The sequence below is a fragment of the Lepisosteus platostomus genome, chromosome 13 (genome assembly GCF_059453375.1).
Source record: "Lepisosteus platostomus isolate fLepPlt1 chromosome 13, fLepPlt1.hap1, whole genome shotgun sequence".
Classification (NCBI taxonomy): Eukaryota; Metazoa; Chordata; class Actinopteri; order Semionotiformes; family Lepisosteidae; genus Lepisosteus; species Lepisosteus platostomus.
The window spans coordinates 989,778-1,005,101 of record NC_142623.1 but is presented as its reverse complement, the minus strand read 5'-3'; the positions used below and the strand labels follow the sequence as shown (position 1 = coordinate 1,005,101).

The 15,324-nt window shown below is 44.9% G+C and overlaps 1 protein-coding gene across 13 annotated transcripts in view; it reads left to right on the top strand.

Annotated features, from left to right (window-relative positions):
* adgrb2 (adhesion G protein-coupled receptor B2) overlaps positions 1-15,324 on the top strand; it is a 164,295-nt gene that overhangs the window by 131,672 nt on the left and 17,299 nt on the right. For 11 of the 13 annotated variants that reach the window (XR_015925870.1, XM_088602461.1, XM_088602458.1 and 8 more), the window contains 9 exons: positions 286-389; positions 1,880-1,982; positions 3,333-3,483; positions 4,451-4,520; positions 5,397-5,463; positions 7,064-7,149; positions 10,439-10,537; positions 12,756-12,927; positions 14,669-14,764. Coding sequence is in view for 12 of the 13 variants with exons in the window: in XM_088602461.1 (XP_088458587.1) it covers positions 286-389; positions 1,880-1,982; positions 3,333-3,483; positions 4,451-4,520; positions 5,397-5,463; positions 7,064-7,149; positions 10,439-10,537; positions 12,756-12,927; positions 14,669-14,764 (948 nt within the window). In the remaining variant the exon portion in view is untranslated. The remainder of the gene's footprint in view (positions 1-285; positions 390-1,879; positions 1,983-3,332; positions 3,484-4,450; positions 4,521-5,396; positions 5,464-7,063; positions 7,150-10,438; positions 10,538-12,755; positions 12,928-14,668; positions 14,765-15,324) is intronic. The other 2 variants (XM_088602460.1, XM_088602463.1) reach the window with 2 other exon arrangements.

Sequence of the window (15,324 nt, the reverse complement as noted above, 5' to 3'; positions counted from 1 at the left end):
AATGTGAAAGGAAAAGAAAAGCCACACAACGTTTCACCTGAAGAAGACTCCACAGTTGAAAAGTTGTGTCTGTTTTCTTTTTAACATGGAATAAACCTTTACCTGTTCGTTTGCAGCCTCCTGACGCAGCTCTCACCTTGAACTTCTTGAAATCAGTTTCAGGATGTCTGCTCCCACGGTGCTGGGAACTCTTTCTGTTCCTGCTGGGATGTGGTGTCACGGTCATGTGCAGGCTGTTCACAAGGGGGCAGTGTGACTTTTAACACTGCTGTCTTTTCTCTGCAGGAAATGGGTCCGTCCGGAGTGCCATCAGTCCCCCTCATGATAGGCTGTGCCATCTCGTGCATGGCTCTCTTCACACTGCTGGCCATCTATGCGGCCTTCTGGAGGTACAGTACGCCCTGCTCTGATGATCACTTAGAGTGACTCAAACCTGCAGTATGGGAGTCCTTACAAAACAGGGATGGGCCAGAATTCAGAAACTTGTGATTCTATTGTGCGTTTCCCTGCAGTTAGGAGTCTGTGCAATTCATTAATACTGAGTTCTGGAGTTACACTGCACTCTCTCTGAATAAGGATGGATTAAACTGTTAGACATTCCCCTACCCTAACAGCTTCAGCTGTCTCCACACCCTTACACAGTAACCCAGTGTCCATCTCTATAGTGCTATGAATTCAATGTGCTGGGTGGAATTGCAGAAGAGCACCACATGCTTCCAGCAGATGCGCAGGGTGCAGCAGAGGTGGGGCTTCCCAGACTAGAACATCTGAGAAAACTGAGAGGAAATGAAACACTGATGAACATAAAACTCTGGTCAGACTTGATACCGGTTCCCTGAAACGTGTTACACTGACGACTTTCCCCGGCACCCTGTCATTCAGTGGCTCCTTCTCTCTGTTTGCAAACCAACAGCATCTCCTTTCACAACAGCTGCTTTCCCTGCAGGGTTCCTCGTTTTATCAATATTGTCATTTCCATTTTAAAAGGGTGTTCGAAAACGCTTTGTAGACAGGTGGGCTCTTTATCGTCTACTTGGAACACAGCCACATACTCACACACATTTCGACAGAGCAGCTCGGTCAGCTGTGCACAGAGAGCGGTTTGCTGTCACTCATCTAGGTCCAAGGACAGACACACTGAAAGCCGCCATGACAGAAGACACAAAGAAAGGCAGGGACAGGATCCAGCAGGAACAGCATGAGGACTCATGGCGTGCATGGGCATGTTAATATTTGCTGTTTAACAAATGGCTCTGCCACTGAGCTAACACAGAGAATTAGAGTGCAGCTCAGGTACAGGAATCAGGAACAGATGGTTCCTCTCACATGACTACTTATTCACTCCAAGTGCTGCTCCCAGTTATGACAGCAGACAGGCCCACTCTTGGGCCAGAGTGGGGACAACCGCCTCAGCGCTGGCCAGCAGGAAGCAGATCATTGGAATGGGGTCCATGCCCAAGCCCCTCACAGTGTCCTCGTCCACAGCTGTGAGGGAGTCAGTGCTGCTTCTAGTGTTCGATACACTTTAAAGCAATGTTTGACCAGCGTTTGTCTCTCAAGAAGTATGCAAAGCAGCTCTCCTGTATTTACCTACTCAGTGTGAAGACATGTTCAATTACCTTTATGAGCAACCAGAGTAAGTATTCTGGCCTAATGTACATAATATACCAACATCTTGCATTGAAAGTTAATGCTAGATATTTAATGGCCAGAATTTCAAAAAGTATCCTAGGGCACCTGCTTCTTTCTTATTTGTTCGATCCTCTGGTATGTGCTCAATTTAGCCAAGTTAAACAACAACAAAGCCACCCATTTGTCTTCTGAATCAACTGCTCTGTCAGTTTTGACCTGATGGTGCTGTGTGCTGGGCTCCCTGCAGGTATATAAGGTCAGAGCGATCCATCATCCTCCTTAACTTCTGCCTCTCCATCCTGGCCTCCAACATCCTCATCCTGGTGGGTCAGTCACAGACCCTCAGCAAGGTACGTGCTGGAGCAGGTCCAGATCTGTCTTTCGCCATTCAGAAAAGGGAAGAGTTTCAGGGTCCATCTTAAGGAAACAAAGAACAAGACCTGTCTTGGAACAGCCACTGGACAATCTGGTCAGCCCCAGATTTCCAGGCAAGGAGAACCATATTTCTCCCTGGTTCCCTGACACCTGAGAGAATATCTGAAGACAGGACTCCCATTGCACAGTAACTTAATATGCTGCAGGTTCTGCCAGCTGCAGGGTTTATTCATACTTAAGCCAACGGCAGGCTCTGAATATTCCATGCTTGCAGACTTGATAAATATGTATTTGCTTTTTTTGGCTTCATTAGTATTGTTTTAGCAAGATGCCTGTAGCTGGCAGGACCTGAAGTGTATCGATGTGCTCTGCAGTGAGATCCATGCTGAAAGCCCTGGGCTGAGGGTGGTCAGGGTTCCCCTGACCAACCTATTGACTCTTTCTGCCTGCCTCCTGGGTGAAAGAAGGCTCTCAATCAGTAAGATCAGTAAACTTACTTGCAAGCTGTTCGGCCTCTTTTTTCTTCTTAACAGATTTGCTCCAGGGTATTTGTTAGGCACCTGCTGTTGATGTCTTACAGTGCCGAGTGTTATTGATAAGAAATTAGGCCTATAGACATTAATATTTAAACAACACTCGCAGTTGGACCAGTAGGATTTAGAACAGTGGATTTGTTTTTTTGTTCTATCGAATCCCAGTCATTCCTTTGTAGAAACCAGAATGAGACGGTGTGTGTGAACACTACCAGCCTGATGCATTCATGAAAGACTCTCTAAACATTCCAGCTGGATATCTGTTAATAGAAAGTAGAAATTCTCCACTGTGCTAAGAACTGGATGCATTTGGCATTAGAAGCCTTTGCAGTCAGCATACTGAAACCATAACAAAACCATTTACACTTTGACTAGATATTTATCATCCCAAAAACAATTCAACTTCAGATGTGTGACTTAGGGGAATGTAAAATATAGAATTGCTTTTAACACACAACAGCACTTCTGTGGCATTGCAATGCTGACACCCATCACAGGCCTCTGCTGTGCCTTGTAGAGGACCTGAGAAACACAGTACCCCAAAGTGAGAACTCTGCATAGCATGGTCGTGGGCTGGAGGGACCATCAATGTGTGCAAGACAGGAGCTGTCAGGCTACATGTAGTGAGAGAGCTAAACCGTGTCTGATCAACTCTCTAGCAACTCTCTTGTAAAGTTCAGTGGTGGTAAGGATGGTTTAAACATGGAAAAAAAGCACCTCTCCCTCCGTCTGTTTTTCTATCTCTGCTTCTCTGCAACTCTCCCTCTGTCCTGCCTGCTCTCTGCTCTGCAGGGCCTGTGCACCATGACTGCTGCCTTTCTGCACTTCTTCTTCCTGTCGTCTTTCTGTTGGGTGCTGACGGAGGCGTGGCAGTCTTACCTGGCTGTGATTGGCAAGATCAGGACACGCCTCATTCGCAAGCGCTTTCTGTGCCTGGGCTGGGGTATGGCTTCTCTGACACACTCAGATGCAGCAACCCATTGCTATTTGTCCTTAAGGTGTCACATAAGTCAGAACATAGAAGAACGTTATTTTCTGGCATCATCTCTGTTCTGCAGAGGACTCTGGATATTTAAGTACTTATACAATGAGGAAATTAATTATGATGAAATGTTTATATACAGTATAATTTATAATGTACAGTAACATTCACACAATAAAATGATTTGCACATAATAATGATTCAAATCTAATTGTAGTGTATAATAAGCACTATTACCATTATTAAATGTGATTCTCATGTGAGAACTAGTGCAGTACGATAATTCATTGTGTGACTGTAGCTGATGCCTTCAGAGGTGGTATGAGCTTCCAGGTAGCAATTGGTTAATATAGTGTAGAAAACATGTCATCTTGTTTGTGGTAAATTTGGATTTTTTAATTTTGTTATTACCTCTTTTTGTAATTAATTTTTCCTAATTGCATTTAATTTGCAAAGTTAATCAGCATATTGTTAATTACATGAATATTTCAGAGGAAACTCATTAGCTATACTGAAGTCTAAGTCGTGGTTTTGAAATGAAATCTAATTGATGCAGCTAATCAATATATAATGAAGCAACTTTACATGACAGCAGACACGCATTAGATGGGCTGTGATGCAAGAGAAGTTGTAAATGGGAAGATGGGTGTGAAATTACAGAGGAGAAAACAGTTTTTAACACATCAGAGCACAGCTGAATGCTGCTTGTGACTGAATAAATAAGTGTAAAGGAGTAAGAGAGGCTCCTTTCATGGAAGTACAGGAAATGGGAAAACCACTTAAATTAACCCTCTCTGTATGATAACTACAGACCGATCTTTCTGACCACTGTTGATTTTAAAATGATTTTTTTTCAGGTGATAAAACCAGCATTAACAGTGAATTAGATGCTCCGGTGCTGATGGTTTCCCTCCCCTCTGTCCCCCAGGTCTGCCAGCATTAGTGGTAGCTGTGTCTGTGGGCTTCACACGAGCCAGGGGATATGGAACGGCGAGCTAGTGAGTGCCTTTGATTTGCTAAAGAAGCTCACAAACACAGAGGCCTTTCACGTGGATGCAAATGAAAAAGAAAAAGTTAATAACTAAATCGGTTTTCAGGAAGAATACTACGTTCTGCAAGCTAAGAATCACCAGTTCTCCTACAAAAATGACTTAATTATTAAAGCTCTCTGGCAGACTACAAGGTTGCAATCAGACCTTGTAATGCTTTATATTTTTAATGGATTTTAGTTGTCTCCTTGTATTTCGTATTGTGTGGGAATTGACAGCATTCTTCCCATTTTACTCTGTATGTGGAAGAATGTTGTGTCTGTGTTTGTGTTTTGTGAATTCCACTTGGGGGCACCTCAGAGTGATGGACAAATGGCAGAATGGTGCTGACCAAACACAAAGGGGATCAGGGTTATGCAGCTGTCAGGTCCTGTTTTTTATAAATGGTCATTGGTTATAATCACACTTAAAAAAGAGCTAAGAGCAAGAATGACATTGGGAAGTATTGTAAAAATAAAAAGGCTAAACAGTCATGTCAAGTCAAGTTAGAAACAAAAGGTTTTAGTGACTGTAATGTGATTATAGATTCAAATAATGAATTGCTAGCCATGTAAACAACACTTTTTAATTCGTGTCTAAAGTGTCTAGGTGCTGGAGCTTCTCTTGATTTCTGTATTTCCCAATGAACTGAGATTCTAGCATTCCTATTGGAAGAGGTTCTGCCACACATGGCAGGTCGATGCTCGAGCACGAGTCCCTGTGCCTCCTCAAGGATGCAGCTGTTTGTACCGGAGAGCTGAGCTCTGTCACCCTGTGTTCATGGGCCCCGAGCCCTTAGCCCTCCTGCACACTCTGCATGACTGATCCCTGTCTTTCCTCTTCCAGCTGCTGGCTGTCCCTGGAGGGGGGCCTGCTGTATGCATTTGTGGGTCCGGCAGCTGTCATTGTGCTGGTAGGCTCCTCTTTGTGCATCTGGACTGGAAAGCGAATACATCCTGCCAGAAGTGTTTGCCATGATTCTCGGGAGTCGTGATTCATAGCTGTGAAATCAAACAGTTTAGAATTATTTCAAAACATTGTGCATACTGTATATTTACATCCAATATTCTTGGTAATGCTGTTTGTTTTTCTGAAAGGATTTACAGACTATTTTCCATATGTCTGTCTTGTCACATATTTAGAGCTGGAAAGGAGAGCCCCTGAGTATTTATTTTCAATACAGATCCTAACAACTATCAGCCATGCCTATAAAATGATGAGTAAATCTTAAAATTCTCCAGTTTAAAAGCTGGGGCAGTTTAAACTTTACAGCAAGAATCCAATTTCCTTTTATAAATAAATCCAATCTTCTCCATGGAGACTAAGTTACGCTACATAGCAGAATCCTTCAGTAAGTACGTGCAAAAATACACTGTAATTAAATAACAATAAACTTCTGAATAAATGAAATCCTCAGGAACAAACGCATTAAAGAAGCAATTTTAGGATGTGTTATGAGTGGCTGCCAGTGTGAGGTTTGATGGGGGCTGTTTGTTAGTCAGTGTACCTATTGCTATCCAGAAACAGAATGGTACTGTATGTGCAGTCAGGCAGCTGAGACTGAAGCCAAGCTCTGGGCAGAGTAATGCAATTAATGAAAAATAATGAATCCCCTCTCAAAGGCAAATGGCAGAATAACAGCCATTGCTGTTTGTCATCCTGCTGTACTTGACTGGAATGAGAACAGAGTTTTCCTCCACACCCGGTATGGATGCAGTTGGAAAGATGCTGTTTTTTTTACCTCTCTCTCTTGGCAATCCCAGAAGGAGAGAGCTACAGGACATGAGGGAGGAGTGGTCAAGGCAGGCCTGTGTTATTGGCCAGCATGGAGAAGGGCCACTGTGCCGTCTAGGATTGTGGGGCTGGAGATGTGGCATAATCACAATCAAACTGAAGGCCTTATTAAAGATGTGTTGACAAAAACACAAGACAGCATATTAGGGGTTTGATAAACTCCCCCCTTCTCCCTAAGAAAAGACTATGTGCTCCAGGGAAGAAAGGCAGTGGAATATGTGCTGTAGAGAAATGTGTTGTGTCATTTACAAAGAGGCTCTGACTCACTGAATGACATACTGTAGTACAGTCATCTTGGGGCATACTGTATAACAGTCTCCTTCTTCAAATCAGCTAAAGATGCCCACAGACAGCTTGCATCCCTCAGCCCAGGTCTGTAGTCCTGGGAACTTTTGCAAGAGAGGAGATGTCATGACTTGCAAACCCAGGCTCACATACTGTACTGTAATCAAGTTGGAGTTCATCTTACAGGAGTGTACTAAAGGTGGCTGTTACATGTAGTTCGAATACTGTGCATTGCACTGCCAAAAAAAGTGGATTAAACTCTCAGAAAAAAGACTGTGACAAACTACAGGTGACTCAACCCTACTGGGTTATTAACACCCCCATTGCTGTATTCCTGGATCCAAAGGGTTTGCTCGTGGAATTTGCAGTCCCCTGTGTTAACCCTGAATTCACTGAGCACCACCTGAGAGTGACGGCAGCATCTTTCCCTCTAGGTCAACATGCTGATCGGCATCGTGGTTTTCAACAAGCTGATGTCCAGAGATGGGATTTCAGATAAGTCCAAAAAGCAGCGAGCCGGGTAGGTACAGTGAAGGCACAAGGGAGTGAATTCAAGCCATCACGTCATTTGTATGCCCGAAGAGTAGCGCACTAGTGAGAATTGAAAAGCAAGGAGGGTTTAAAATATCCAGGGCCAGTCCTGGCCACTGACAAAGCTTCACAGAGTTTATTTTTAATCTTAGATACATTTCACCATAAGCTCGTTCTCGTCTGTTGAGATCGTTGCATTTTTGATGCACCACTAAGTAGGTTCTGAGCTATGCTTAGTGTCACAGTAAGTAAGTAAGTCACAGGCACATACTTACAATATTGCTACCAGGCAGCTGTGACCTTTGAGAATACAGTCTGTTTTTATTGACTCAGATTACGGTCTGCTATGGACAAACTCACTTGATATAATATTAAGGAGCTCGGGATAATGATGCCTTTTATGACAGATTTATTAATGGAATATTATTGATTGGTTGTTGTGTTTATCTTGGGAGCTGTATAGAAAATAAAATACTTTATTCAGTTCTAATTGTGGCATAATTACTCTTGTGTGTTTGCAATAAAGCTCTGATAGGTCCATTTAAGCCACTCAATTGAATAAATGACTCTGATTTTCTCTCTGTACTCACACACAGTAAATAATTCCATCATTGTCATTGGCTGAGTTCACTCAGGTCTTAACTAATTTCAATGACTGAATTGATTTTACTCCAGAGTTATATTTAGGTGCAGACTTTTTAAGCAACTCAAGACATGCAGTGTCTTTGGACGTTGAGAACATAAAACAACCTCATGAAATGTTAACGCTGGTTCTGTAGTTAGATCATTTTTTCAGCCGGTAGAGATCTGCAGTGCTGTGCCAGCACTCCCCAGTGCCTCTCTCTTCATTTTGACTAGATTGGACACTGCAGCAATATTTTATTGCCTGTTTTATGTCAGTGCACTCTCTTTCGGCAGCATCACTTAGCTTTATACAGGTGTTAAGAAGGAACAAAAAGCTCATGTAATCAGCTTCACTGAGTGATTTCAATTGTCCCCTCCAATTCCACCTGCTTGCGAGCCAGACTGGTGTTTCTGTTCCTGGATATTTGCAACTTTCCATGCCTACTGTACTGTATATCCGTGTGATAACTGTTAGAGGTTTCTTTCACGTCTAATCTAGCTGATAGAACCAATGTATTGGGGAGCTGCAAAGTTTAACGATCCGACCTTCAGTTGTGATATAACCATTTCAGATTTATCCCACTTTTCAAATAAACTGGTTCTACAATGATAAAATAACAATACATTTATACATTTAATGGAATTTAATAAGAAATCTTCTGAAAGCACTTCGTATCTGAAGATGTCATCAGCTGTATCCCTGATATTTGATCTGGAGTCAGTAATAACGCTACAGAAAATAAAAACCATACAGAGGCACAGCAATGTGTAATGCAGTATTTTGAGCAGGAGGAGGACGCAGGCACTGCACATACTGAACTTGTCATTGAAAGCATTAAACTCAGCAGCTTCACAGAGTTAAATTGTCTCACTTATCTGGAGGTTACGATGTAAACGATAAACATATAATCAAGATATTTTTACTAGTCTTGAATTGGACAGCAGAAAATACACAGTGTCAGAACTGTTTCACCACAGGAGGCTCTGTGGCTGCCAGCACCCAGCGGTGTGACTTTCCTTCAGATTCAGGCATTTCTTCAGGACGTTATCAAAAGGCTGTTTCAGAAATAGCTGAATTAACCGGTGCAGCATTCGTTTAAAAAGCTTCTTTTAAGTTTCATCACCTCATCTGCTGGGATCAGATACAGTATATACATATATAATTTTGTGGGCAATTTCTTTAATGAGGTGCTTCCGGAATTTTGACAACAGCTCTTTAAAGCCTTATCTCATCTCATTTTGTCTGTTGATGCAATTTGCACAATTTACAGCTTTTGATGTTCCAAAACCCTCTTGAGACTAAATGAGGCTGGGTTACCAATCAGTGCAGATATTTTCCTCAGCCTCACTGCAGCACTCCAGTCAGGCTGTTGATTTTATTTTATAAATCATGTTTGGCTTTGAGGACTGGAGTTCAGCTGTGAAGCGTGCCCGAGAGGTGACCGCCTGCACTCCCATGTCAGCTTTACCTCCTGTTTTCCTGCTCTCTGTGTGCTCCAGTAAGACAGCTCACTAGCAGGACAGACCTGACAGACCCCAGTCCCTGGGTACACCTCTCTGGAGCCATCACTTTGCCCACAAGCAACTCGGCATTTCCCAACAACCTGCAAAAGGCCAGGAACAGAGCCTCCTCCTGTCTCCTGCTCTTCTCTATTCTTCATGCTTCCATTTGTTTTTAAATTCCACCCCAGGGCAGAAGGCTGGGGAGGGAAGGGACAGAAATGCCCCAGGTTCTTCAGTCTTTCTGAAAACTATGAAAAGAAATTTCAGGCCTGCTCTGAAAGTTTGCCCAAACCATTGTCAAACTGTTTTGGACTCGCGTCAGGTTTTTAGGTGGAGAAAATGCCTGTGTGAAGCAGCTCAGCTGTTCGGGTGACCTAAATAGTGAAGAGAGACAGATTTATCAGACACTCAGTCCACATTGTAGCGATTTAAACCTCCGTGATCATTTCTCCCCTGTGATCTACCAGTGATCAAGACAGGCTGGTTTAACGACATGACTCCAATTAAGAGAGCCATGACATAATAAAATGAACAGGCCTGATGCTGAAGTGAATGAATCTGTTTACAAAACTAAGAACAAAATAGATTAGGTTCAAATGCCTGTAGCATTGCTCGCTTGGTATTCTGTACAGAAGACTGGACTGTCTTTAGCTCATTTTAGCTACACTATAGGGTCCCTCCTGAAATTTTCGAAAATTGTGATCTCTGAAGCTCCTTGAACACTCCCACCCCCGAGCTCATGGGCATGTCTTTTCTCCACACACGTCCGGCGGCCCTGTCCTGGGTCCGTGCTCCAGGGACCGGATTCTTCCCAGCGTGAACTAGGAATGTTACTACTTTGCAGCTCCCTCGTTACACATTTCTGCATGAAACTAGAGCTTTGCTCTTCTATTATCGATGTTCTGTGATGGACTCATGCTCTTCTCTGCTGCTTTGTGCATTGTATTCTCACTGGCTGGGTTTCCTTTAAAAACATTTTCTTTTCTTTCTCATTCTCCCTCCCTGTCCCTTCCTCGGATTGTTTTATCGTCCGTCTCGTCTGTGCGTCTGTCTCCGCCCCACGTGTGTGGTTTTCTTCCTCTCTTCCTCCCTCACTTTCCTTTCCTGTTTGTCCGTGTTTCCTTGTTTTCTGTGTTTGGGCCGCTCTGAAGCCAGGCGAATGAGCCGCGTAGCAGACTGCTTCTCAAATGTTCCAAGTGTGGGGTGATCTCGAGCACAGCTCTGTCCACCTCCACCGCCAGCAGTGCCATGTTAGTCCCATTCCATCTCCTCTCTCTCTGTACTGTAAGAAACAGCCTCCTCTTCAAAGAGCCGGGCTGGCACTCTCTCTTCCTGCAGACAACAGCTCAGACTGGGAGCTCGTGTTGATTCTTCATTTCGGATTTTCAGATTAGCTGGCACGGCTGTGTCTCCTGTGTGCCGGGTCAATGAACAAAGAATTGAAAGACCGTGAACAAAAAAAAGACACCGTTGCATGTGGAGCTACAGTACGTGTCCTACTGCGGTTTCTGCTGCTTCTGCTGATGCATCATTGCGTGGTGTCAAGCTTTCATATTTACAGCACAGCCCAGCGTTTTTTCAGAAAAGGCTTGACCATTCTTCAGCAAAAAAAAAGATCGCACAGCGGCAGAAAGTGCAGTACTGGAATAATCTGCGGATTGAACATGAACGTGTGTCAGTCTTGACCCAGAAAACACTCTGCCTTTCGCTGTCATGCCACCTTAATCAACATCACGATGTGTCCGCCAGTCAGCCGCACGTCTGTGGTTTACTCAGCTGACTGGTTCTGCAGAAAGAGAAGCCCGTTTGCTCTTTAAAGAGAAAAGAACCAGACGGGCTCTCTGCGGCCCCTGTGGCTTCTTTTGCACCTCAAAGTACCAGCCACCTCCACGGCTACATTCCTAGCAGGGTGACTCTCGCACCCCCGGCATGCAGCCTCTCCGCAGCGCTCCCGTTCCGGCCTGCCCCCCGAGCTGAGAGCCGTGTGCTCGCTGGGCCGGCCGCGGGGAATCGCCCAGGAGCTGGGCGCTTCTTAAGAGCTTCCCAGTTACGGCTGTCGGGGGTAGTGAAACGCAAGGTTTCCAGGCATGTCGGTGCTTCTTCGGCTGTCTGGCGCGTGCCAGGGAATCTGCCTATCGGCCTGTTCCATTAACACTATGGACTGGGTCTCCTGCTCAGCAAGCTGTTCCCATTGTAAAGTGGTATTTAGACATCTGTTGTCTAGTGCAGGTTTTCCGAGTTGTGATATTGCTGTAGTTTATTGCAGTTTCCCCTGAGGACACCCTATCTAAGCATAGAGTTGTGAAGGATTTAGAACTAAAGGTTGTGCGTACTCTGTGAGCTCTGCTTTGTGGGAGTGATCTAAGCTCTCAGGCTGGATGCCTGAAAAAATAGCTCTAAAATGTAGAGATAATAGATAATAGATTAAAAATCATTTTTAAGTGTTTTCTATGTCCTGTAGGAAGTTTTGAATACTCAATTCAATTTCACAACAAGGTTGCCCCAAGTTGCAGCCATTGAATGCTGTTGCTTTTCCTAGTTTTTGATTCCTAGTTGTTCCCAGATCCTGACATGAACTGTGCTGGAGGTGTCCAGTCCATGTGCTAATGGAGCTGTTATTCCAATTAGTCCAAGTCTGGGAATAATCCGCATGCATCACTGTCACAGTGGAATAACGCAGAGGTGTTACACACAGGAATGTGGAAGAACCTTTTACCGGAGCTGGGAAAATATTCCTCACTCAAGCAGCGTTTATCAGCACAGAACTGAGCAATCCGACGCTCATTAACAGAATGTTAAGGTTACACCTAACTCATTAGTTATTTATCCACAACGCCAGCTTGAATGCTACACAGAAAGGCATTGTGCCTAACTGTGACACCAGCACAGTGAAACCAATGTACACATTTGGATTCGGGCTTTTGGAGAAGGAGAAGAAGCTGGGGTAGACAGATATTCCAAAATTTGAATTTTAGATAGAATTAGATTTACTTTTCTTTTTTTTTACTCCAAGTTTGTTACCTTGTGTTGGTACCACGTGATGGTTAAGCCACATCCTAGGAGCCAGCTGTAGGGGAGTTTTCTGCCACAAATTTATACAGTCTTGTTAGAAAGAAAGAACTCATTATTATCCTCAATCTCTGCTGGATTCAGAATGCATTCCTGGCTTTTTCTTGCCTAATTAACTACAGGAGCCAGGGAGAGTCCCAGTCCAATCTAATAACGTGAAAGATTCTCCTATCATTGTCAAATTCTCAATTGCATACCTATGTTTATTTTTCCAGCTTCAGTAGAGTCTCTCTTCAGCACAACCTGCTGCTTCAACCTGTCTTTGTCTTGTGTTTGTGCAGTAAACAGGTGCTGTTGTGTGCGAGTGTGAGTGAGTGCTTTACAGAAGGTGTGATGTCACTTAGCTCAGCGGCTCCCTCTGCCTGTAAAGGGCTGAAGTGCGGTCTGGTGTCCCGGCAGGGCGTCGCTCTGGAGCTCGTGCGTAGTGCTCCCCCTGCTGGCTCTCACCTGGATGTCCGCGGTTCTGGCCATGACGGACCGGCGCTCCATCCTCTTCCAGGTGCTCTTTGCCGTCTTCGATTCTGTCCAGGGCTGCGTCATCATCACTGTTCACTGCGCGCTGCGCCGAGAGGTGAGAGGCTGCCCGACGCTCTGCATGCACAGGACGGGGAGGCGGCCCGGCCCACGTGCTGGCCGTGGGTCCCGCCTGCGCTCTGTGTCAGACTTGTTGTTTCCTCTCCTGCCTGCTCCTTTGTGGTTGGGTTGCATTGTGGGGACGGGTTTGCAGAATCGGGCTGGCGTCTGCCTGGTGCGCTACTGGTCTCCTGAGCGCCTCGTGGAAGCACTTTCATCTCAGAATGGTTGCACACGAAAGCAAAGCAGAACATAGAACATTACACAGTAGTTCAGACTGAACATGTTTAATAAGAATTCTTTTAGAAGACTTTCTAAATATGTGCCATGTGGTGCAAGCACAGTCTAGTGGGAAACATGCTGAGAGCAATTCCTGAGGGGGCGTGTCTACGGAGGGTTTTTGCTGCAATTAAAGAGGAGGAATGAATAGGAGTCAAGCTAAGGGAGACAGGTATCCATTTCAGGTTATAATGATAATACAACATTACTTTGAAAATGATAAGGCATTGGTTAAGGAAATTTGAATGTGAAAGTGGTTAATTAATGCTGTGAGACACAGAGCTTTGCCATAGACTGTGTGAAAGATCAAGAACATTGCGGCTCAGTGTGAAGAGATAATACCCCAGGATTCACATGGCAAAGCAAACTGAATGCACAGAGCGAGCTTGCAAACTGGGAACTTCCCATGGCGGACAGTTGTAAGGTCAGGAATATGTTGAGCAAAACATTTAGTTTAGTGGGAAATATTTCAACATTGCACATGCCCCTAATATTCAAGGCTTTAGCCTGCAGTATTCCCTTTCACTTTAATAATCTCTTTAATAATGACAGAGACTCCTGCAAACTCTTAGATATTAAAGTTGTTTCATGAGGGAAGCTCTGCTATAGCAAAGCTCAGCTTGCAACCCTGAGACACACTTTGGAGACCCGAAGTCATAATGAAAATCAGTTGAGTTTCTGGGGCAGGTTTTTTAATCTGGGGTTGACCTGCAGGTACTGTATCATCATGAGGCTCGTTGACAGCCCTACAACAGATCTGAAGTGAGAGACCAGAGTAAATATGTTTTGTTTTTTTGGAGGGGGTGGAGGTGGATATTTGATTTCTTTTAATTAAAGCGGTGAGGTTGCACACATAAACACAACATTAAAGAGCAAGGCTGGCGCTCGCTGGGTAGTCACGACATGATAAAAAGGACCAATTCCAGCAGGACGTGCTGAGTTGGAAAAATTACACGCAAACAGAAGAAGGAGGTGCTTTACTCCAGAGTTTAAACTCATTTTGCCTTGTTATTAAAAACAGATATTGCTGTCTGTGACTAGAGGCTTAAGCTGACAGTATCGCACTGCGGCTCAGCCGAGTGTACAGGGTGCGAGCCTGGCTCATCCACCGTCACTCTCTCACGTGTGCACACCGTCCCCTCAGCCGGCCTGCTCTCAACGCAGAGACGCACCCCGCACTGACAGAGATCAGGGGGGACCCCAGTATCCAGAGACGCCTGCTGAAAGCTGGGGCTCCCACCTGCTCCTTTAACTGTGTGCTGGGGAGCCCAGCACTGGCGTGTCCAGCCTGCAGGTGCAGTTGGCGGTTCTGAATTTACCTGCCGCAGTTCTCGAGCAGACTGGGTTCATGCCTGTCTAGTTTCTTGTCATTTCGGCAGTGGACTCCCCTGCCGGTGGGTTTTATTGACTCTGAATGGCGAGAGAAGGCTGGGCTCAGTGCACTGTGCTGTGCTGTGCAGGTCCAGGATGTCGTGCGGTGCAGAATGGGGATCTGTAAAGGAGACGACAGCGAAAACTCCCCAGACTCCTGCAAGAACGGCCAGGTGCAGATCATGGTGAATAACATGTCATCATTTTCCTTTCCTTCATTTTCTCTTCTTTTAGTCTCTTCCCCTCATTGATCCTTTCCTCTCCTCCATCTCATTCTCTGCATGATTGTGTTTCGTGCAAAGGAACAAGAAGAGGTTGATTCTGTGCTCAAACGTAAGATGAAAAAGCCCAGTGTTTCAGCTGCTGAGCCTCCCTTTGCAGCCCACTCACTATCACAGCACCCATCACCCACCTCGCACCCGTGTCCTGCTTTTCTGCTTTCAGGGACTACTGTGCAGCAGCTTTCTGCTCCAGTGCACCTTCTCCCAGGCTTTCATACACATTGCTGATGGTGTCTTTTGTGCATGAATTGACACTCGTGTGTTTTTTGTAAAGAGCCTGTCTGTCAGACTTTGGATCTGATTAAAGCAAAGCAGGGACTCGCCTCTCGAAGCCAGATTCCAGAGTCGGTACCGGTACTGGAGCAAACAGATAGGAGCACTTTCACCTTGCAGCTGGAGAGGGAAAGGGTCCCAGCGAGGAGCAAGGTTCTGGTTGTTTTGGCACGTTCCAGGCACAAAGAGCA